Raw genomic sequence first — 25,071 nt, forward strand, 5'->3', positions numbered from 1 at the left:
TCCTGGGAGATTGTGACTATGGACACAAGCCTTTCCGGCTGGGAAGCTGTTTGGGGTGCCAAGAAGGCACAAGGGCTGTGGACTCAGGAGTCCTCCCTTCCTATCAATATATTGGAACTCCGGGCCATTTTCAATGCCTTGAAGGCTTGGTTGGCCCCTTCTGGGTTCCTCCCAGTTTATCATATTCAATCAGACAATATAAGCTTGGTTGCCTACATCAACCATCAGTGGGGGAACGAGAAGTATCTCAGATACTAGAGTGGGCGGAGACTTACAGATATACGTCGTCAGCTATCCACATTCCGGGTGGGGACAACAGGGAAGCGGACTTCCTCAGCATGCAATCCTTTTACCCAGGGGAATGGTCTTTCCACCCGAGGTATTTGCAGAGATATGCAGCGAGTGGGGGTCGCCAGAGAGAGATCTTATGGCATCCTGCCTCAATACCAAGCTACCCAGGTACGGGTCTAGGTCGAGGGATCCGCGTGGGGAAACTGATAGATGCACTATTAGTACCATGGAGGTTCAGACTTGTATATCTTTCCTCCATTACCGCTTCTCCCTTGTGTGGTGGCTTGCATCAAGCAGGAGCGAGCATTAGTGATTCTGATTGCTCCATTGTGGCCGTGAAGTACGTGGTTAGCGGATCTGGTGGGGGGATTTCCTCATCTCATCAGTGGAGGTTACCTTGTCGCAGAGATCTACTGATACAGGGTCCCTTCTTACATCAAAATCTATATTCTCTGAGGCTAACTGCATGCAGATTGGACGCTTAGTCTTAGCCAAGAGAGGGGTTTCTGAGAGTGTTATCGACACTCTGGTTCAAGCTCGTAAGCCAGTTACTTGTCGTATCTACCATAAAGTGTGAAGGACTTGCTTGTACTGGTGTGAAGAGCATGGCTTTTCCTGGCATAAGGTTAAGGTTGCCAGAATTGTATCTTTTCTCCATGAACTGGAGAAGGGTCTATCTGCTAGTTCCCTAAAGAGACAGATATCGGCCTTGTCGGTGTTACTGCACAAGAGATTAGCTGAGCTTCCGGATATGCAGTCTTTTGTTAAGGTTCTGACTAGGATCAGACCTGTGTTTAGATCTGGGGCTCCGTCTTGGAGCCTCAATCTTCTTCTTACTGTTTGTCAGCAGGCTCCGTTTGAGCCTATGCATACTGTTGACATTAAATTGTTAGCTTGGAAGGCTCTGCTTTGCAATGTGACCCCCTTATCTTGTTTTCCATGCTGATAAGTCGATTTTGCATACTAAATTAGGGTTCCTCCTTAAGGTGGTGTCGGATCGTAACATTAATCAAGAAATTGTTATTTCTTCTTTTGTGTCCTAATCCTTCATCAGCGAAGGAACGCTTGCGTCACAATCTAGATGTGGTTCGTGCCTTGAAGTTCTATCTTCCGGGTACTAAGGATTTCAGACAATCTTCCTCTTTGTTTGTCATCTATACAGGGAAGCGTAAGGGGCAGAAGGCTACTACGACTTCTCTATCTTTCTGCTTGAAGAGTGTCATCTGCTTAACTTATGAGACAGTGGGGCGATGGCCTCCTCAGAGGATTACGGCTCATTCCACTAGAGCAGTGGCTTCCTCCTAGGCTTTTAAGAACAAAGCCTCTATGGATTATATTTGTAAGGCGGCTACCTGGTCCTCCTTACACACTTGCTAAATTTTACAAGTTTGATGTGTTTGCTTCTGCTGAAGCACTTTTCGGGAAAAAAGTTTTGCAGGCTGTGGTGCCCTCAGAGTAGGGTCCGCCTCTTTTGTTCCCTCCCGTTATTCCTTCAGTGTCCTCTGGAGCTTGGGTATAGTTTTTCAAACAGTAAGGAATGAAGTTGTGGACTCTCTGTGCCTTATGGAAGGAAAACATAATTTATGCTTACCACATAGATTCCTTTCCTTCCTGGAAGGCAGAGTCCACGACCGCGCCCGTAATTTATTTTTGTTGGGCGGCTCCTTTTTTTAAAAATATTATTTCTTCTGGCACCTTTATACCTTGATGTTTCTCCTACTTTTCCTTGTTCTCTCGGCAGAATGACTGGGGGATAGGGGAAGTGGGAGGGATATTTAAGCCTTTGGCTGGGGTGTCTTTGCCTCCTCTTGGTGGCAGGTGTTATATTTCCCAACAGTAAGGAATGAAGTCGTGGACTCTCCCTGCCAGGAAGGAAAGGAATTAATTTGGTAAGCATAAATTGTTTTTTCTGGAGTACCGCCCCAAATAAACAATACGCCATCAATGTGCCTTATTTATAATGGTATATGATCAGTATAAGTTTCCTTTCATAAATATATCAAATAACTACAGATTTCCTAAAAACAAATTGGCATACGTTGGCGCACATGCTGTGCCCATAGCTGTACCTTAATTTTAAAGATATTGCTCTTTAAACTTAAACATATTATGGGTCACAATTAATTTTAGTAAATTAATAATAAAGCTATTATGGGCTTGATTGAAAATATTATAAATCCTGTGTGTCTTATGTTTTTGTGTATAGAAATTCCAGGCCAGCTGCAACTAATCACTTTAAAAAAAATAAAAAAAATAAAATACTAAATCTGTAAAAAAAACATTTATCTCCATAGTGTCGTGTACTTAAAGGGACATACAACCCACATTTTTTCTTTCATGATTCAGATAGAGCATACGATTTTAAACAGCTTTCCAATTTACTTCTGTTATCAAATTTTCTTTGTTTTCTTGTTATCCTTTGTTGAAAAGCTGGGATGTAAGCTCATGAGTGTACACGTGTCCACAACACTATATGTCAGCAGTTTTGCAACAATAATATACATTAGCAGGAGCACTAGATGGCAGCACTATTTCCTGTCATGTAGTGCTTCAGGCATGTGCACGCTACCTACCTAGGTATCCCTTCAACAAAGAATTACATGAGAACTAAACAAATTTTATAATTGAACTAAATTGGAAACATTTTAAAAATTGTATTCTCTATCTAAATAATGAAAGAAAATTTTTGGGTTTACTGTCCCTTTAAGAAGGTAAAACTATTTATCTCATATCTGATGGCAGTTTCTGTTAAATTTTCATTGCTAGATAAAATTGGCCTTCCAGGTGGATGCATTGGATTTTTGCAAATCTTAAGTAAAAAGTATATAGCTGCAATCTTTGGGTTTTCCTGAATTAAATTTTTTATTTGTAATTCTATTATTTTGCCACATATTATTTATTTAATTGTTATATTGTTCTTCATATGAGCTTTGTGGATTGAAGATCCGTTTTTATTTTTATAACATGTGGTTCTAGTTAGTTGTTTCATTGCCTTGGCCACACATCCTTAGGCCATAGTACAACATTCCCTCCCTTTTCTGAAGACTTAATTACAGTATGCTGCCAAGTTTTGCTCTCAGTCAATGCCTTTTGTTTTATGTATTGTTAAGTTGGATTGACCCTTTTTTTAATGGGTTATTTTTAAATTTATTTGCAAGTCATTTTACAAAATACTTGTACCTCTGGTGATATGGACATTGAAGCGGTATATGTGGATTTAGGTTTAAATTTAGATTTACATGTGGAAACAGGTATAATTCCTTGTGTCTGTATTTTCAATAATCAATTAATGTAACACATTTAGTGTTTCTTGTTCCTCTCCAGAATATATATATATTTTTCAATAATAATTTTCTAGATAAAAGATGTACATCCTTTCCAAAGTAGAAACTCCTGTTGGGTGCCTCACTCATTTGTAGCCTTTGAGCAGGGTTGTCCGACAACTGCAGTGGCATCTTTTGGCTACAGTGGACCTCTTTTCCACTTTCAGGTGTTCTGCCTTTGCCTCAGATGGAGAAGGGGCCACCAAAGTCCTGTCGGTTGCCTTCCACATTTAGGTTGGTGACACCTTAACTGCCATGTTAATGTTTTGATTAAAAATTAGTGCTTTCATAATTTGCTTCTCCAGTTTGTCAAAATGGTTGTGTATCAAATTCTCAGTATCCTCAAAGGGGCAGTATACATCAATTTTCATTTAACTGCATGTAATAGACACTACTATAACGAAGAATATGCACAGATGCTGATATACAAATCCAGTATAAAACCTTTTAAAAACTTACTTAGAAGCTCCCAATTTAGCACTGTTGATGAAGTTAGCTTGGGACACCCACTAAAAATGGCTGATAGCAGAACCCTCTAAAACTTTGGGGCTTGGTTAGAAGTCTGAAAATTAGCACAATGTTATTTAAAAATAAGCAAAACTATACATTTTTACAAAAATGCACCTAGATGGGCTAAATATATGGATAATCTGCAATATATTTATGCAAAGAAAAATCTAGAGTACAATGTCCATTTTAAGGTGTTCTCTGTAGCCTTCATGGCTTAGGGGATTACCCGGGTTGACGGGGGGACGGACGGACTAGTTCTTAACAGTCTGTACCACAGTGTAGGAGTCATTAATACAACAACATTTGGAATCTACTTATTCATCAATATGTTAACCCCCTTAAGGACAGATGTAATTGTCCATGTTTTGAACGTAACAAACCCTAGAATTTGAGCTAGATGTTTGTTCAACCTTAATTTACCTCTTTCACATTAAGTGCACCACCACTTATTATATTATTTTTTTAGATGACAAATTGGGCTTTATTTTGACATCAAATATTTAAATTTTGCCTATAATTTAATATGAATACAATATAAGCAAGTGTGAGAAAAAGACATTTTTATATTTTCCAAGCACGCAAACGCTAACATTTTTTATTGTGAATATCATAATCAAGATAAGTTTTACTGCAGTAAAACACGCATATTAGTATTCTGCAATGTTTCACAAGTACAACAATGCCCCCTATGTACAGATTTTCTGGGATTTGGGGTTTTTACAGGCCCAAATATGGGGCCTGCTCATTTACATGGAATTTTGACAAATTGATTTTCTAGGCCTATGTCACCTTTAAGACAGTATAGCAGGCCAGGAAAGAAAATTACCCCCATGATGGCACTCAGTAGATATCACAGGGTATTCCAAATGGGGTATGGCCAGTATTTTTTAGTAGCCACTTTGTCGTAAAACCTAGTCCAATTTAGTGGTCCTGTTCCTCCCCCCCCCCCCCATTTTTCTTGCAAACACTACACTTTCACTGTTTATATCATCACCCTTAATATGTTTTACTGGTATAAAACACCCATCTTTGTGTCAACAAGTCCAACAAAACTCCCCATATTCAGGTTTTATGGGGTTTTGGAAGTTACAGGGCCAAAATGGGGCCTGCCCATTTTAATTTCTGTGAGGTCAGTGGGGTGCCAGGTGTTTCTTAAAGTAGTGAGAGTTGGGATTAGCCGACAGATACTGGCTGGCATATAAATTTGTTTGAGGAGCTATATTCTCAAACATTTTTTTGTCAGTCAGAAACAGGTTTAAATAATTTATTGGCTCACAAACTGGTTGTGATGCGTGGAGTTGCCGTAAATAGGGTTATTTCTTTCTAATGACACAGTGAATCCACGGATCATCATTATTGGGAATATCACTCCTGACCAGCAGGAGGAGGCAAAGAGCACCACAGCAAAGCTGTTAAATACCCACTCCCCTTACCCACAACCCCCAGTCATTCTCTTTGCTTGTATTAGTTACAAGGAAGGGGTAAAGTTTGGTGTCTGATTCTTCAATCAAGAGTTTATTTTCACGCAGGACAAGTTTGTTCTGTTTTTTTCTGGGGTTTTAGCCGTATTCCACTTCAGTCTCTTCAGTAGCTCAGTGGTGGCTTTTAAGCTTTTGGGAATTGGAGGGGTATAATCCTTTCTGTGCCTCCCATGTTGTGAGCTGCCCTTTGGTAAAAAGACTATGTATGTTTACTTATTCTTTTTCTTTGTTTTCCACAGGTCCATGTTAGGAAGGAAGCCTTTCAAACATGCCTTGCTGCCAGGCAGATTATCATGGAGGTAACTGCTGTTTTCTTTTGCAAGATGTACCAAGTCCACGGTTTCATCCTTACTTGTGGGATATTGTCCTTCCTAACAGGAAGTAGCAAAGAGAGCACCACAGCAGAGCTGTCTATATAGCTTCCCCCTTAACTCCACCCCCCAGTCATTCTCTTTGCTGGCTCTAAGCAGGAAGGGTAAAGAGAAGAGGTGTTAAACTGTTAGTTTTTATTATATCTTCAATCAAGAGTTTGTTGTTTTTAAATGGTACCGGTGTTGTACTATTTACTCTCAGGCAGGACATAGATGAAGATTTCTGCCTGGAGGATGATGATCTTAGCATTTGTAACTAAGGTCCACTACTGTTCCCACAGAAGCTGAGGAGTACAGGAAAACTTCAGTGTGAGGAACGGTTTCTTGCTATACAGCAATGAGGTATGTTCAGTCATTTTTTCTGCAGAGACTGTGTTAACTCAGAAAGGCTGACAGTGTCCCCATTAGGGGAAGGATAAGCAGTAATCCTAGTTATATAAGGGGCATTACTAGCTTACATACAGGGCTAATCTTATGGGCACTCAGTTTGTGTATAATATATTGGGCAAACGTTTGTGTTTTATGGGACATATGTTTGAGGGTACACTTGGCTTATTTAAGGGTTTTTATAACCCACATGGCTTTCAAAAAAAGGTTTTTGTGTAGGCCCCAGCAACATCGAGTGAGAGGGGCGGGGCCTATTTTCACGCCTCAGTTGCGCACTTAGTTGATGCAGGCAAGCAAGTCTCCAGAGGTCCTGGTACTCTTCTGGGGCCCAATCAAAGCTTTATTCCCACAGAATCGTTCCCTAAGGGCAGGTAGGGCCACAGCAGAGCTGTGGCAAGGTGCTGACAGGGTTTTTTCTCTTGTATGGTGTATCCAGTCCACGGGTTCATCCATTACTTGTGGGATATTCTCCTTCTCAACAGGAAGTTGCAAGAGGACGCCCACAGCAGAGCTGTCTATATAGCTCCTCCCCTAAGCCCCACCTCCAGTCATTCTCTTGCAACTCTCGACAAGAAAGGAAGTATCAAGAGATATGTGCTGACTTAGTGTAGTTTTACCTTCAATCAAGAGTTTATTTTTAAACGGTACCGACGTTGTACTGTTTTACTCTCAGGCAGAAATTAGAAGAAAAGTTCTGCCTGGAGGTTTGATGATCTTAGCGGTTTGTAACTAAGGTCCACTGCTGTTCTCACACATAACTGAAGAGTATGGGACAACTTCAGTTGGGGGAACGGTCTGCAGATTACCTGCTTTGAGGTATGTTCAGTATCTTTATTTCTAGAGAGATGAAATGAGTTCTAGAAAATGCTAACAGAGCCTTTTGTATTTGAGGTAAGCCTGATGCAGTGATTTAACAGCGACTGGGATCATGCTTACAAAACAGGGTAATACTCATGTTAATACTTATATTACTTAGTGACAAAACGTTTACATGACTTCATAAATAGGACGTTTTTTCTCTGAGGGAGATAACTCTTTATTTGGGGCCTAGTTTCCACATGGCTAATCAGATACTCCTAGGAGTACTTTCTTAAGGCCCCTCTGGCATCCAGTACATGGTGGGAGGGGCCTATTTTAGCGCTCTAAATGCGCAGTTTTAATTCAGACTGAGACATCCAGTTTCCCTAGAGGAGTCCTCTGACACCCGAGGACCATTATAAGGGGTTTATTTCTGCACAAAATCGTATTTGAGGGCAGGTAGGAGCCTCAGCAGAGCTGTGGCAGGGTGCTCAACTGTCTTTTAACGTTTTTTAAATCCGGTTTGGGGCCTAAGGGGTTAATCATCCATTTGCAAGTGGGTGCAATGTTGCTTTAGTCCCTTACACACACTGTAAAAATTTCAAAGACTTTACTATATTTTTTCACTTTTTTGCAGTTTAAGTGTTAGTTTTTTTCTCTTAAAGGCACAGTAACGTTTTTGTTTAATTGCTGTTTCACCTTTATTAAAGTGTTTTCCAAGCTTGCTTGTCTCATTACTAGTCTGTTAAACATGTCTGACATAGAGGAAACTCCTTATTCAATATGTTTAGAAGCCATGGTGGAACCCCCTCTTAGAATGTGTACCAAATGTACTGAAATTTCTATAAACTATAAAGACCATATTATGGCGCTTAAAGATTTATCTCCAGGGGATTCTCTGACTGAAAAAAGGGAGATTATGCCATCTAGCTCTCCCCATGTGTCAGGACCTATAACTCCCGCTCAGGTGACGGCAAGTACATCTAGCGCGTCTAATTCTTTTACCTTACAGGACATGGCGGCAGTTATGAATACTACCCTCACAGAGGTATTGTCCAAACTGCCAGGGTTACAAGGAAAGCGAGACAGCTCTGGGGCTAGAACTAATACAAAGCTTTTTGACGCTTTAATGCCTGTGTCCGATATACCCTCACAATACTCAGAAGCCGAGGCAGGTGAGCTTCTATCTGTGGGTGACATTTCAGACTCAGGGAAGGCTTTACTTCAGTCTGATTCTGAAATGACAGCGTTTAAATTTAAGCTTGAACACCTCCGCTTATTGCTTAGGGAGGTTTTAGCGACTCTGGATGACTGTGACCCCATTGTGGTCCCAGAGAAATTGTGTAAAATGGACAAATACTTTGCAGTGCCTGTTTACACTGATGGTTTTTCCAGTCCCTAAGAGGTTTTCGGAAATTATTACTAAGGAATGGGATAGACCAGGTGTGACGTTCTCTCCCCCTCCTGCTTTCAAAAAGATGTTTCCCATAGATGCCGCCATATGGGACTCGTGGCAGACTGTCCCTAAGGTGGAGGGAGCAGTCTCTACCCTAGCTAAGCGTACAACTATCCCCGTCGAGGACAGTTGTGCTTTCCTAGATCCTATGGATAAAAAATTGGAGGGTCTCCTTAAGAAAATTTTTGTACATCAAGGTTTTATTCTCCAGCGTCTTGCATGCATAGCCCCAGTTACTGCTGCAGCGGCTTTTTGGTTTGAGTCTCTTGAGGAGGCTCTGCAGGTAGAGACCCCGTTAGACGATATTCTAGACAGGATTAAAGCTCTTAAATTAGCTAATTCCTTTATTTGTGACGCCGTTTTTCAGTTAACCAAACTAACGGCTAAGAATTCAGGTTTTGCCATTTTGGCGCATAGGGCGCTATGGCTTAAGTCCTGGTCAGCAGACGTTACTTCAAAGTCTAAGCTTCTTAAGTATAGTACTAGATAGATACTATCTTTTCTCCAAGAAGGATTGGAAAAGGGATTATTGGCTAGTTCCTTAAAGGGACAGATTTCTGCTCTGTCTATTCTTTTGCACAAGCGCCTGGCTGATGTTCCAGACGTTCAGGCGTTTTGTCAGGCTTTGATTAGAATCAGGCCTGTGTTTAAACCTGTTGCTCCGCCATGGAGTTTAAATTTAGTTCTTAAGGTTCTTCAAGGGGTTCCGTTTGAACCCTTGCATTCCATAGATATCAAGCTTTTATCTTGGAAAGCTCTGTTTTTGGTAGCTATCTCTTCGGCTCGAAGAGTTTCAGAGTTATCTGCCTTGCAGTGTGATTCCCCTTATCTGATCTTCCATGCAGATAAGGTAGTTTTGCGTACCAAACCTGGGTTTCTTCCTAAGGTAGTATCTAATAGGAATATCAATCAGGAAATTGTTGTTCCGTCACTGTGTCCTAATCCTTCTTCAAGGAAGGAACGTCTGTTACACAATCTTGACGTGGTTCGTGCTTTAAAGTTTTATTTGCAAGCTACTAAGGATTTTCGTCAAACATCTGCATTGTTTGTTGTCTTCTCTGGAAAGAGGAGAGGCCAAAAGGCTTCGGCAACTTCTCTTTCTTTTTGGCTAAGAAGCATAATCCGTTTGGTTTATGAGACTGCTGGCCAGCAGCCTCCTGAAAGAATTACAGAGCGGTAGCTTCCACGTGGGCTTTTAAAAATGAGGCCTCTGTTGAACAGATTTGTAAGGCGGCAACTTGGTCTTCGCTTCATACTTTTTCCAAATTTTCCAAATTTGATACTTTTACTTTTTCGGAGGCTATTTTTGGGAGAAAGGTCTTACAGGCAGTGGTGCCTTCCGTTTAAGTACCTGCCTTGTCCCTCCCTTCATCCGTGACCTAAAACTTTGGTATTGGTATCCCACAAGTAATGGATGAACCCGTGGACTGGATACACCTTACAAGAGAAAACAAAATTTATGCTTACCTGATAAATTTCCTTCTCTTGTGGTGTATCCAGTCCACGGCCCGCCCTGTCACTTTAAGGCAGGTGTTTTTATTTTTTAAACTACAGTCACCACTGCACCCTATAGTTTCTCCTTTTTCCTACTTGTCTTCGTTGGAATGACTGGAGGTGGGGCTTAGGGGAGGAGCTATATAGACAGCTCTGCTGTGGGTGTCCTCTTGCAACTTCCTGTTGGGAAGGAGAATATCCCACAAGTAATGGATGAACCCGTGGACTGGATACACCACAAGAGAAAGAAATTGATCAGGTAAGCATAAATTTAGTTTTTTACCGGGTTTAGACATTTGTCAATCCGTTTTTTTCATTTGGGGGTATATTGCTTAGATATTTGTGGTGCAATCTTACTATAACTTAGTGGGTGTACTGTAAAAATTTCAGAAAATTTGAGGCAATTTTAAGCATTTTTGCAGTTTGTGTATGTCTTTTTCTCTTAAAGGCACAGTACCGTTTTTGAAAATTGTGTTTTTTTCATTAAATAAAGTGTTTTCCAAGCTTGCTTGTCTCATTACTAGCCTGTTCAACATGTCTGACATTGAGGAAACTTATTGCTCAATTTGTTTAGAAGCCATTGTGGAACCCCCTCTTATAATGTGTCCCACTTGTACTGATATGTCTATAAATTGCAAACAGCATATTTTGACTTATAAGAGTTTGGCATTGGAAGATTCTCAGACAGAAGGAAATCAGGTTTTGCCATCTAGTTCTCCCCAAGTGTCACAACCAGTAACGCCCGCACAAGCAACGCCAAGTACTTCTAGTGCGTCTAATTCTTTCACCTTGCAAGATATGGCCTTTGTTATGAATACTACCCTTACAGAGGTTTTATCTAAACTGCCAGTGTTGCAAGGGAAGCGCAGTAGCTCTGGGTTAAGAACAAATGCGGAGCCTTCTGACGCTTTAGTTGCCGTATCCGATACTCCCTCACAATGTTTTGAAGTAGGGATGAGGGATTTGCTATCTGAGGGAGAGATTTCTGATTCAGGAAGGTTACTCCCTCAGACAGATTCAGATATGACGGGATTTAAATTTAAGCTAGAACACCTCCGTTTATTGCTCAGGGAGGTTTTAGCGACTCTGGATGATTGTTACCCTATTGTAGTTCCAGAGAAAATGTGTACAAATATCTAGAGGTTCCTGTTTACACTGATGTTTTTCCGGTCCCTAAGAGGATTTCGGACATTGTTACTAAGGAGTGGGATAGACCAGGTATTCCGTTCGCTCCCCCTCCTGTTTTTAAGAAAATGTTTCCCATATCTGACACCATGAGGGACTCATGGCAGACGGTCCCTAAGGTGGAGGGAGCTATTTCTACTCTGGCTAAGCGTACAACTATACCTATTGAAGACAGTTGTGCTTTCATTGATCCTATGGATAAAAAATTAGAGGGTCTCCTAAAGAAAATTTTGTTCATCAAGGTTTTCTTCTTCAACCCATAGCGTGCATTGTTCCTGTAACCACTGCAGCTGCCTTTTGGTTTGAGGCTCTAGAAGAGGCTCTTCAGGTGGAGACCCCACTAGAGGATATTCTGGACAGAATTATAGCTCTTAAGCTAGCTAATTCTTTTATTACAGACGCCGCTTTTCATCTCGCTAAGTTAGCGGCAAAGAATTCAGGTTTTGCCATTTTAGAGCGTAGAGCGTTATGGCTTAAGTCCTGGTTGGCTGATGTGTCATCAAAATCTAAGCTTTTGACCCTATTCGGGCCTGCACTGAAAGAGATCATTTCAGACATTACTGGAGGGAAGGGTCATGCCCTCCCTCAAGATAAGTCAAATAAGACAAGGACCAAACAAAATAATTTTCGTTCCTTTCGAAACTTCAAGGTGTGGTCCCGCTTCCTCTTCCCCCTGCTGCAAAGCAAGAGGGGAACTTTGCTCAATCCAAGCCAACCTGGGGACCTAACCAGGCTTGGAACAAGGGTAAACAGGCCAAAAAGCCTGCTGCTGCCACTAAGACAGCATGAAGGGGTAGCCCCCGATCCGGGTCCGGATCTAGTAGGGGGCAGACTCTCTCTCTTTGCTCAGGCAAGAGACGTTCAGGACTCCTGGGCCGTAGAAATTGTAACCCAGGGGTATCTTTTAGATTTCAAAGATTCTCCTCCAAGGGGGAGATTCCATCATTCTCAATTGTCTGTAAACCAGACAAAAAGAGAGGCGTTCTTACGTGTAGAAGACCTTTTTACCATGGGAGTGATCTGCCCAGTTCCGAAAGCAGAACAGGGACAAGGTTTCTACTCCAATCTGTTTGTGGTTCCCAAAAAAGGATTGAATCTGCACATTCCTATCCACAAAGATCATCACCAATTCCTAAGGTTTGCCTTTCTGGACAGGCATTACCAGTTTGTGGGTCTTCCCTTCGGGTTGGCCACGGCGCCAAGAATCTTCACAAAAGTGCTAGGGTCCCTGCTGGCGGTCCTAAGACCGCGGGGCATTGCAGTGGTGCCTTATCTAGACGACATCCTAATTCAAGCGTCGACTTTCCAACTTGCCAAGTCTCTCACGGACTTAGTGTTGGCCTTTCTAAGATCTCATGGGTGGAAGGTGAACGTGAAAAAGAGTTCTCTTATTCCTCTCACAAGAGTTCCATTCCTGGGAACTCTGATTGATTCGGTGGACATGAAAAATTTTCTGACGGTGGTCAGGAAATCAAAGATTTTAACCACCTGCCGAGCTCTTCATTCCATTCCTCGGCCGTCAGTGACTCAGTGTATGGAGGTAATCGGACTTATGGTAGCGGCAATGGACATAGTTCCGTTCGTTCGCTTTCATCTCAGACCACTGCAACTATACATGCTCAAACAGTGGAATGGGGATTATGCAGATTTATCTCAGATAAATCTGGATCAAGAGACCAGAGACTCTCTTCTTTGGTGGTTGTCACAGGATCACCTGTCCAGGGGAATGTGTTTCCGCAGGCCAGCGTGGGTTATAGTGACGTCGGACCCCAGCCTACTGGGCTGGGGTGCAGTCTGGAATTCCCTGAAAGCACAGGGTTTGTGGACTCAGGAGGAGGTCCTCCTACCGATAAATATTCTGGAATTAAGAGCGATATTCAATGCTCTTCAGGCTTGGCCTCAGCTGGCTTCGGCCAGATTCATCAGGTTTCAGTCGGACAACATCACGACTGTAGCTTATATCAATCATCAGGGGGGAACAAGGAGTTCCTTGGCGATGATAGAAGTTTCCAGGATAATCCAATGGGCTGAGACTCACTCTTTCCATCTATCAGCGATCTATATCCCAGGGGTAGAGAACTGGGAGGCAGGTTTTCTAAGTCGTCAGACTTTTCATCCGGCGGAGTGGGAGCTCCATCCGGAGGTGTTTGCTCAACTGGTTCAGCTATGGGGCACACCAGAATTCGATCTGATGGCGTCTCGTCAGAACGCCAAACTTCCTTGTTACGGATCCAGGTCCAGGGATCCTCAGGCAGTACTGATAGATGCTCTAGCAGTACCCTGGTCGTTCAACCTGGCTTATGTGTTTCCACCATTTCCTCTTCTTCCCCGTTTGATTGCAAGAATCAAACAGGAGAGAGCTTCTGTGATTTTGATAGCACCTGCGTGGCCACGCAGGACTTGGTATGCAAACTTGGTGGACATGTCATCTCTACCACCATGGACTCTGCCACTGCGACGGGACCTTCTAATTCAAGGTCCGTTCAAGCATCCAAATCTAATTTCTCTGCAACTGACTGCTTGGAGATTGAATGCTTGATTTTTATCAAAGCGGGGTTTCTCTGAGTCGGTCATAGATACCTTGATTCAGGCTCGAAAGCCTGTCACCAGGAACATCTATCATAAGATATGGTGTAAATATCTTTTTTGGTGCGAATCCAAAGGCTACTCATGGAGTTAGATCAGGATTCCTAGGATTTTGTCCTTCAAGAAGGATTGGAGAAAGGATTGTCAGCTAGTTCCTTAAAGGGACAGATATCTGTTTTGTCTATCCTATTGCACAAGCGTCTGGCTGATGTACCAGACGTTCAGGCTTTTTGTCAGGCTTTAGTTAGAATCAAGCCTGTGTTAAAACCTGTTGCTCCGCCATGGAGTCTAAATTTAGTTCTTAATGTTCTTCAAGGGGTTCCGTTTGAACCCATGCATTCCATAGATATTAAGCTTCTATCTTGGAAAGTTCTGTTTCTAGTTGCTATCTCTTCAGCTCGAAGGGTTTCTGAACTATCTGCATTACAATGCGACTCGCCTTATCTTGTTTTCCATGCTGATAAGGTGGTTTTGCGTACCAAACCTGGGTTCCTCCCTAAGGTTGTTTCTAACTGGAATATCAATCAGGAAATTGTTGTTCCTTCTCTGTGTCCTAATCCTTCTTCTAGGAAGAAACGTCTGTTGCACAACTTGGAAGTGGTTCGTGCTTTGAAGTTTTATTTGCAGGCAACCAAAGATTTTCGCCAATCATCTTCTTTGTTTGTTGTCTATGCTGGAAAGCGTAGAGGTCAAAAGGCTACGGCTACCTCTCTTTCCTTTTGGATGAAAAGCATCATCCGTTTGGCTTATGAGACTGCTGGACAGCAGCCTCCTGAAAGAATTGCAGCTCACTCCACTAGAGCGGTGGCTTCCACATAGGCTTTTAAAAATGAGGCTTCTGTTGAACAGATTTGTAAGGCTGCGACTTGGTCTTCGCTTCATACCTTTTCCAAATTTTCCAAATTTGATACTTTTGCTTCTTCGGAGGCTATTTTTGGGGGAGAGGTTTTGCAAGCAATGGTGCCTTCTGTTTAGGTTCCTGTCTTGTCCCTCCCTTCATCCGTGTCCTAAAGCTTTGGTATTGGTATCCCACAAGTAAGGATGAAACCGTGGACTCGGTACATCTTGCAGGTTATCTTTTTTAAGGAAACACTGGCATTTATTATCAAAATTTAATCCAGAAGTTGAGTCCTTTAAATTACCACCGATGCCATCATATAGACGGGTGAGAAATTTAAGGGACAATCTAGTTAAAGCAGATGTGGGGACTACTAAACAGCCTGAAATTAACTATTTGACCACTCCTAATAAAGGATGTTATCCATGTCTACACTGTGCACAGTGTAATTCAGTAATTAGAGGCAAATTTTTGGCACAGAATGATAAGCGTAAACAGTATATCATCAATGGTCTTTACACCTGTCAAACTAATTATGTAATCTATCTACTTAAATGTCCATGTGGCCTCTGTTACATCGGAGAGACCACCCAGGCCGCTAGGGATAGGTTTAGTCAGCACAAGGCATCAATTAAATCTAAAGATATGTCTTTACCAGTATCTGAACATTTTACTCAAATGGGACATACAGTTAGTCAGTTGCGCTTCCAAGTAATCGATCATATTCCTATACATAGGAGAGGAGGTGACAGAGAACTTAAACTGAAACAAAAAGAGGTCTGGTGGATTAAGAAATTAAATACACTACATCCTTATGGTCTGAATAGGGACTATGATTTGTATTTGTTTTTATGAATTTTGACATTGAATTAAGGTGACATTCAACATGGTACCACTAGAGGCCACTAACAGAAAAAGTAAACATTTATATTTTCATGCCTGGATAGGTATGGGTTAATTCAATTAATAATATGAGCTGAAATCTGATTGGTTCAATCACCCTTTTTAAATGTGTGTTTTACTGTGTTTTAACTATGCATGATTAAGGACCATGTAGGTCCGAAACGTCACTGTTTTAATGGTTGTGAAATCACCAATAAAGAAATAATTCACCTTTAAGAATATTGATGCAGTGGTGCTGTTATTTTCTACATATGGACTGTATCTGTTTGGGTTTTTGCTGATAGCCCATTGTAACGAGCACACAGCCAGGTAAAAAAGCTCAATAGTGCTGGACTCTATTTGTTTATTTTTGTATATATATATATATATATATATATATATATATATATATATATATATATATATATATATATGTATGTGTGTGTGTGTGTGTATATATATATAGAGATGCAGAAGTCCAGCACTCACTTATAATTGTAATCCGGGGTGCATCCCAAGTATATCCATAGAAGTAATCAAAAGAGAGCACTCACCGTGTGGAAAGTCCAAATTTATTTAAGCATATGTAAACGTTTTTGGGGAGTGACCCCGTCCTCAGACAAGTGACAAAACTCACTTGTCTGAGGACAGGGTCACTCCCTGAAAACGTTTACATATGCTTGAATAAACGTGTAGTTTGAGATACTGTATATGTAAAAGAACAATGCTTGATTAGATGCATCTTGAAATGTTAACTCCTACACAGGAATTTTCCTTCTCACTTTTGTACTTAGTCATTTAGACAGAAGTAACATCAGCATACTCCTCATTATATAAAATAGTCAATAGCATTTACATATTTAATTTGAAAGCTGTAAACTAGTTTGAGAAGAGCGACTGGGCATACAAAGATTGGTCAATGTGTTTCACTGATTTATAACTATCTTTAAACAAACATATTTCTTTTATACAGCAATTGAGCACATGGACATAGGAACTGCCAAAGAGGTATTTTTTATTTTTTTTGTTCTAAACTTTATCTTATACTTAGTTATTTGTTACTCATAAAGAAGATTTCTTTTGCAAGATGTACCGAGTCCACGGATTCATCCTAACTTGTGGGATATTGTCCTTCCTGACAGGAAGTAGCAATGAGAGCACCACAGCAGAGCTGTCTATATAGCTCCCAGCTTAACTCCACCCCCCAGTCATTCTCGTTGCTGGCTCTAAGCAGGAAGAGTAAAGAGAAGAGGTGTTAAACTGTTAGTTTTATTTTATCTTCAATCAAGTGTTTGTTATTTTTAAATGGTACCGGTGTTGTACTATTTACTCTCAGGCAGGACATAGATGAAGATTTCTGCCTGGAGGATGATGATCTTAGCATTTGTAACTAAGGTCCACTGCTGTTCCCACATGAGCTGAGGAGTACAGGAAAACTTCAGTGTGAGGAACAGTTTCTTGCTATACAGCAATGAGGTATGTTCAGTCATATTTTCTGCAGAGACTGTGTTAACTCAGAAAGGCTGACAGTGTCCCCATTAGGGGAAGGGTAAGCAGTAATCCTAGTGTTATCAGAGGTTTTTACTAGCTTGTATAAAGGGTTAATTTTTTGTGGGCACTCAGTTTATGTGAATTTGGGACAAATGTTTTTGTGTCTGGGAGTAACGTTTTCTGTTTTATGGGACATTTGCTTGCAGGTTCTTTGGGGTTGTTTATAACCCACATGGCTTTCAGGCAGGGTTTGTTAGTTTTGTGTAGGCCCCAGCAACATCGAGGTGGGCGGGGCCTACATTTACAAGCAGCAAGCAACTTCTCCTGAGAGTCTTCTGAGGGACTAATTGAAGCTTTAAACCCCATATTATCGCTTCCTAAGGGCAGGTAGGGCCACAGCAGAGCTGTGGCAAGGTGCTTTAGGGGGTTTTAACCGGTTTTAGACACTTAACAATCCGTTTTTTTCATTTGGAGGTCTATTGCTTTTTTACTTGTGGTGCAATCCTTCTAAAGCTTAGTGGGTACACTGTTACAATTTCAGATTTTTTGAAGCAATTTTAACCTGTTTTGCAGTTTGTGTATGCCTGTTTTCTCTCTTAAAGGTATAGTACCGTTTTTGCAAATTGTGTTTTTTTCATTAAATAAAGGGTTTTCCAAGCTTGCTTGCTTCATTACTAGCCTGTTAAACATGTCTGACACTGAGGAAACTCATTGTTCAATTTGTTTAGAAGCCATTGTGGAACCCCCTCTAAGAATGTGTCCCAATTGTACTGATATGTCTATAAATTGCAAACAGCATATTTTGACTTATAAGAATTTGGCATTAAATGATTCTCAGACAGAAGTAAATCAGGTTTCGCCATCTAGTTCTCCCCAAGTGTCACAACCAGTTACGCCCGCACAAGCGACGCCAAGTACTTCTAGTGCGTCTAATTCTTTCACCTTGCAAGATATGGCTTAAGTCATGAATACTACCCTCACAGAGGTTTTATCTAAACTGCCAGGGTTGCAAGGGAAGCGCAGTAGCTCTGGGTTAAGAACAAATGCGGAGCCTTCTGACGCTTTAGTAGCTGTATCCGATATTCCCTCACAATGTTCTGTGGTAGGGATGAGGGATTTGCTGTCTGAGGGAGAGATTTCTGATTCAGGAAAGATGTTCCCTCAGACAGATTCAGATATGACGGCATTTAAATTTAATCTAGAGAACCTCCGTTTATTGCTCAGGGAGGTTTTAGCTACTCTGGATGACTGTGACCCTATTGTAGTTCCAGAGAAATTGTGTAAAATGGACAAATATCTAGAGGTTCCTGTTTACACTGATGTCTTTCCGGTCCCTAAGAGGATTTCGGACATTGTTACTAAGGAGTGGGATAGACCAGGTATTCCGTTCGCTCCCCCTCCTATTTTTAAGAAAATGTTCCCCATTTCTGACACCATAAAGGACTCATGGCAGACGGTCCCTAAGGTGGAGGGAGCTATTTCTACTCTGGCTAAGCATACAACTATACCTATTGAAGACAGTTGTGCTTTCATTGATCCTATGGATAAAAAGTTAGAGGGTCTCCTAAAGAAAATTTTAGTTCATCAGGGTTTTCTTCTTCAACCCATAGCGTGCATTGTTCTGGTAACCACTGCAGCTGCTTTTTGGTTTGAGGCTCTAGAAGAGGCTCTTCAGATGGAGACCCCACTAGATGATATTTTGGACAGAATTAAGGCCCTTAAGTTGGCTAATTCTTTTATTACAGACGCCGCTTTTCATCTTGCTAAGTTAGCGGCAAAGAATTCAGGTTTTGCCATTTTAGAGCGAAGAGCGTTATGGCTTAAGTCCTGGTCAGCTGATGTGTCATCTAAATCTAAGCTTTTGACCATCCCTTTCAAAGGTAAGACCCTATTCGGGCCTGCACTGAAAGAGATAATTTCAGACATCACTGGAGGGAAGGGTCATGCCCTCCCTCAAGATAAGTCAAATAAGACAAGGACCAAACAAAATAATTTTCGTTCCTTTCGAAACTTCAAGGGTGATCCCGCTTCCTCTTCCCCTGCTGCAAAGCGAGAGGGGAACTTTGCTCAATCCAAGCCAACCTGGAGACCTAACCAGGCTTGGAACAAGGGTAAACAGGCCAAAAAGCCTGCTGCTGCCACTAAGACAGCATGAAGGGGTAGCCCCCAATCTGGGACCGGATCAAGTAGGGGGCAGACTTTCTCTCTTTGCTCAGGCCTGGGCAAGAGACGTTCAGGACTCCTGGGCCGTAGAAATTGTAACGTAGGGGTATCTCCTAGATTTCAAAGATTCTCCTTCAAGGGGGAGGTTCCATCTTTCTCAATTGTCTGTAAATCAGACAAAAAGAGAGGCGTTCTTACGCTGTGTAGAAGACCTTTTTACCATGGGAGTGATCTGCCCAGTTCCGAAAACAGAACAGGGGCAAGGTTTCTACTACAATCTGTTTGTGGTTCCCAAAAAAGAGGGAACCTTCAGACCAATTCTAGATCTCAAGATCCTAAACCAATTCCTAAGAGTTCCATCCTTCAAGATGGAGACCATTCGGACTATTTTACCAATGATCCAGGAGGGTCAATATATGACTACCGTGGATCTAAAGGATGCGTATCTACACATTCCTATCCACAAAGATCATCACCAGTTCCTCAGGTTTGCCTTTCTGGACAGGCATTACCAGTTTGTGGCTCTTCCCTTCGGGTTGGCCACGGCGCCAAGAATCTTCATAAAGGTGCTAGGGTCCCTTCTGGCGGTCCTAAGGCCGAGGGGCATAGCAGTGGCGTCTTATCTAGATGACATCTTAATTCAAGCGTCGACTTTCCAACTTGCCAAGTCTCACACGGACTTAGTGTTGGCCTTTCTAAGATCTCATGGGTGGAAGGTGAACGTGAAAAAGAGTTCTCTTATTCCTCTCACAAGAGTTCCATTCCTGGGAACTCTGATTGATAGATTCGGTGGACATGAAAATATTTCTGACGGAGGTCAGGAAATCAAAGATTTTAACCACCTGCCGAGCTCTTCATTCCATTCCTCGGCCGTCAGTGGCTCAGTGTATGGAGGTAATCGGACTTATGGTAGCGGCAATGGACATTGTTCCGTTCGCTCGCTTGCATCTCAGACCACTGCAACTATGCATGCTCAAACAGTGGAATGGGGATTATGCAGATTTATCTCCTCAGATAAATCTGGATCAAGAGACCAGAGACTCTCTTCTTTGGTGGTTGTCACAGGATCACCTGTCAAGGGGAATGTGTTTCCGCAGGCCAACGTGGGTTATTGTGACAATGGACACCAGCCTACTGGGCTGGGGTGCAGTCTGGAATTCCCTGAAAGCACAGGGTTTGTGGACTCAGGAGGAGGCCCTCCTACCAATAAATATTCTGGAATTAAGAGCGATATTCAATGCTCTTCAGGCGTGGCGTCAGCTGGCTTCGGCCAGATTCATCAGGTTTCAGTCGGACAACATCACGACTGTAGCTTATATCAATCATCAGGGGGGAACAAGGAGTTCCTTGGCGATGATAGAAGTTTCCAGGATAATCCAATGGGCTGAGACTCACTGTTGCCATCTGTCAGCAATCTATATCCCAGGGGTGGAGAACTGGGAGGCAGATTTTCTAAGTCGTCAGACTTTTCATCCGGGGGAGTGGGAACTCCATCCGGAGGTGTTTGCTCAACTGGTTCAGCTATGGGGCACACCAGAATTGGATCTGATGGCGTTTCGTCAGAACGCCAAACTTCCTTGTTACGGATCCAGGTCAAGGGATCCTCAGGCAGTACTGATAGATGCTCTAGCAGTACCCTGGTCGTTCAACCTGGCTTATGTGTTTCCACCATTCCCTCTCCTTCCCCGTCTGATTGCCAGAATCAAACAGGAGAGAACTTCTGTGATTTTGATAGCGCCTGCGTGGCAACGCAGGACTTGGTATGCAGACCTGATGGACATGTCATCTCTGCCACCATGGACTCTGCCACTGAGACGGGACCTTTTGATTCAAGGTCCATTCAAGCATCCAAATCTAATTTCTCTGCAACTGACTGCTTGGAGATTGAACGCTTGATTTTTTCAAAGCGGGGTTTCTCTGAGTCGGTCTTAGATACCTTGATTCAGGCTCGAAAGCCTGTCACCAGGAAGATCTATCATAAGATATGGCGTAAATATCTTTTTTTGGTGTGAATCCAAAGGCTACTCATGGAGTAAGATCAGGATTCCTAGGATTTTGTCTTTTCTCCAAGAAGGATTGGAGAAAGGATTGTCCACTAGTTCCTTAAAGGGACAGATATCTGCTTTGTCTATTCTGTTGCACAAGCGTCTGGCTGATGTCCTAGACGTTCGGGCTTTTTGTCAGGCTTTAGTTAGAATTAAGCCTGTGTTTAAACCTGTTGCTCCGCCTTGAAGTCTCAATTTAGTTCTTAAAGTTCTTCAGGGGGTTCCGTTTGAACCCATGCATTCCATAGATATTAAGCTTCTATCTTGGAAAGTTCTGTTTCTAGTTGCTATCTCTTCAGCTCAAAGGGTTTCTGAATTATCTGCATTACAATGTGACTCGCCTTATCTTGTTTTCCATGCTGATAAGGTGGTTTTGCGTACCAAACCTGGGTTCCTCCCTAAGGTTTTTTCTAACAGGAATATCAATCAAGAAATTGTTGTTCCTTCTCTGTCGTAATCCTCCTTCTAAGAAGGACCGTCTGTTGCACAACTTGGACGTGGTTCGTGCCTTGAAGTTTTATTTGCAGCCAATCATCTTTGTTTTTAGTCTATGCTGGAAAGCTTAGAGGTCAAAAGGCTACGGCTACCTCTCTTTCCTTTTGGCTGAAAAGCATCATCCGTTTGGCTTATGAGACTGCTGGACAGCAGCCTCCTGAAAGAATTGCAGCTCACTCCACTAGAGCGGTGGCTTCCACATAGGCTTTTAAAAATGATGCTTCTGTTGAACAGATTTGTAAGGCTGCGACTTGGTCTTCGCTTCATACCTTTTCCAAATTTTACAAATTTGACACTTTTGCTTCTTCGGAGGCTATTTTTGGGGGAGAGATTTTGCAAGCAGTGGTGCCTTCCGTTTAGGTTCCTGTCTTGTCCCTCCCTTCACCCGTGTCCTAAAGCTTTGGTATTGGTATCCCACAAGTTAGGATGAATCCGTGGACTCGGTACATCTTGCAAAAGAAAACAGAATTTATGCTTACCTGATAAATTTCTTTCTTTTGCGATGTACCGAGTCTACGGCCCGCCCTGTCTATTCAAGACAGTATTTTTTATGTAAACTTAAGTCACCTCTGCACCTTATAGTTTCTCCTTTTCTTCCTTGGCCTTCGGTCAAATGACTGGGGGGTGGAGTTAAGGGGGGAGCTATATAGACAGCTCTGCTGTGGTGCTTTCTTTGCTACTTCCTGTCAGGAAGGACAATATCCCACAAGTTAGGATGAATCCGTGAACTCGGTACATCGCAAAAGAAAGAAATGTATCAGGTAAGCATAAATTCTGTTTTTATACATAGGAACGTTCAGTTTTATCCTTGCATTAATTTTGCAAGCTACTCTTGTTAAATTTGTCTAGTCCAATACTTTTTTTTTTCTTCTTTTTAACAGCTAGAAGGAAAAATCAAGACCAGCTTTATTTCAACAGAGGAATATCACACAGATGGTTGTTTGAGTTTTGTGGTTGGTGATCTGACAAGTGACATCCATCTTATTATAGGGGTAAAAAACAATCACTTCACTCATTTTAATCAATGCAGCTATATATTATATATTCTTATTTTGTGGCTTGCTGTATAATGAACGTTTGATAAAAGATTAAAAATAAGACCCACCACAACTTACAATAACAAGGGCTCAATGAAGGCAGCATGAGGATTTATTAGTCTGCAACATTTGCATCTTAATTAAATTCAACTGACCTAGGAGGGAAACAGCAGGAATTACCCAAGTTTTACATTTTTTTTTTTTTAATATAAAGTACAATTTTAGATTTACCATCTTTTTGGTTTAGGACTAATGTTTAAGCGTAAGTTATCAATATTGAGGTGATCTAAATGCATGGTGAAGCCAAGGAATTTCTGAGTTCAATATATATTCATTTTGTATCCTAAGAAATATTTAGAATTATCCATAGTCTGCGTTATAATTAAAGGGGAATTTATTGATCTACTTTTCTTTCATATATCGATGATAGTCCATAGGGCTCCATAACATGTGGAATATAATTCTCGCCACTAAGAGAAGGCCAAGACCCCATACAAGAGCTTAAATTCCCTCCCATCTCTCCTCTGTTTTTATTGAGAATAGAGGTGTTAAAGCTACTTGCTTATGGATTAATGTTTGGGAGCTCAGACCAATGTGAGACACTTATCCATGGGACATATCATTTACAAAGAAGACAGAAGAGATTTCACAACAGCTTAATGATACAGGGACACAAGGAATACCCTGTTATGTGCACAGTATTTCCCTATGGGACTTCAGCCATAACTACCCTTAGGTGTCGCAGGGACTTGTTCTTAGCCTCCCTCTGTGGGATACCGGTATTTCTTTCAGATATCCTCTGTGGTACACTTACCAGCACTGGATGGGCTCTCTACTGGATACTGCTACAGCTTGGTGAGTAAGCCGGTGGAGGGGTGCTACCTCAGGTAAGTGACATACCACAGCACATAAACAGCCCAGAGGCTATTTGAAGGTACTCTGACACCGGTATTGCATAACCTGCTCTTCTCCTGACACACTTTTCTTTCCTAAGAAATTTAGAGTCTATGACGTCATCAATTACTAGTGGAAATATCACTCCTGGCCAGCAGGAGGAGGCAAAGAGCACCACAGCAAAGCTGTGAAGCATCACTCCCCTACCCATAATCCCCAGTCATTCTCTTTGCCTCTGTCAATGGAGGAGGTGAAGTTTTGGTGTCTGAAGAAAATTGGATTTCTTTCGCTTCAAGCAAGATTTTTGGGTCTAGTTGTAGTCCACGTTAATCTCTTCAGTTGAGTAGTGGTGGCTTTAAAGTGTTAAGGGACTTGTGAGGTGGTCCTTGCTCTTTTTTTTTTTTCCTAACATATTGCTGCCCTAGTATAGAAAGCCAGAGTAGATTTATTCTGTTCTTTCTTTTTTCTACAGGCCTCTGTAAGGAGTATGTGTTCTTTCACGCCTTGTAAGCTGTCTCCCTGCTGGACAGCTAGATTGCAGGTAAGTGCATTTTGTCTTTTAGGTGAGGAGACTTGCCCTTCCGAGTTTTTAAAATTAAAGAATAGCTCTCTGCTTTTATTATTGGGACTAAAGAAAGAATCCTTAGTTGAGGATTTTCTACAGGCAGTATGCAGGCACTTTTTATTGTATGTGGCAAGAGACTTAGAGTTAATTCCCTTTATGGGTATGAAGGGGTTAACTCCTTTTTCTGACTCCTTTGTTTTAACTGTAAAGTACTACCATTGTTGTCTTTTGAATTATATTAACTTTGTGGGACATGGCAGAGGTTTTATTGTCTCTGTTGGTTATTTTTGTAACTACGATGGCTTATATTTGACTAAGTGTTTTGTTTAGTTTTTGAGCCAGATTGAAAACGCACGCTTTGCCTAATGGCGCAGCTTCTTTCAACCTAGTTATGTGACCTTCCTCTTCTGCTTCGGAGTGGTGTCGGCTTCCGTGAGAGGATTCTGTATTAGTGCAGTAAGTGGCTTGCTGACTAGTTGCGGATTGATGCTGCTGGCCTTTGTTTATTAAACTGAACAAATTTCATCGTAACAGTTTTTCTGTATATAGCAGAAAGTGGCTGGTTTGCATGTTTTCCTCACACTTGCATTCAAATAACAATGCAATTTAATATAAGAATATACGGAGAAACAAATTCACACTTATCTTGTTGCTGCAAAAGAAAGAGGAAGATGGGTTGCACATTGGTCTGTTTATGGTCAATATGGGTCATCTGATTGGTCCATTTTTACCCTGGTCTCTAACCTAGCATTCTCATTGGCTAGTTATGTAGGCTCTTT

The 25,071-nt window shown here is 41.7% G+C and overlaps 1 protein-coding gene across 1 annotated transcript in view; it reads left to right on the forward strand.

Annotated features, from left to right (window-relative positions):
- The window catches only part of KNTC1 (kinetochore associated 1), a 1,377,837-nt gene that overhangs the window by 103,183 nt on the left and 1,249,583 nt on the right, over nucleotides 1–25,071 (forward strand). Inside the window, exons 7-8 of the mRNA XM_053701768.1 lie at nucleotides 16,576–16,610; nucleotides 22,678–22,788. Coding sequence (XP_053557743.1) covers nucleotides 16,576–16,610; nucleotides 22,678–22,788 — 146 coding nt within the window. The remainder of the gene's footprint in view (nucleotides 1–16,575; nucleotides 16,611–22,677; nucleotides 22,789–25,071) is intronic.

The sequence above is a fragment of the Bombina bombina genome, chromosome 2 (assembly GCF_027579735.1).
Source record: "Bombina bombina isolate aBomBom1 chromosome 2, aBomBom1.pri, whole genome shotgun sequence".
Lineage (NCBI taxonomy): Eukaryota > Metazoa > Chordata > Amphibia > Anura > Bombinatoridae > Bombina > Bombina bombina.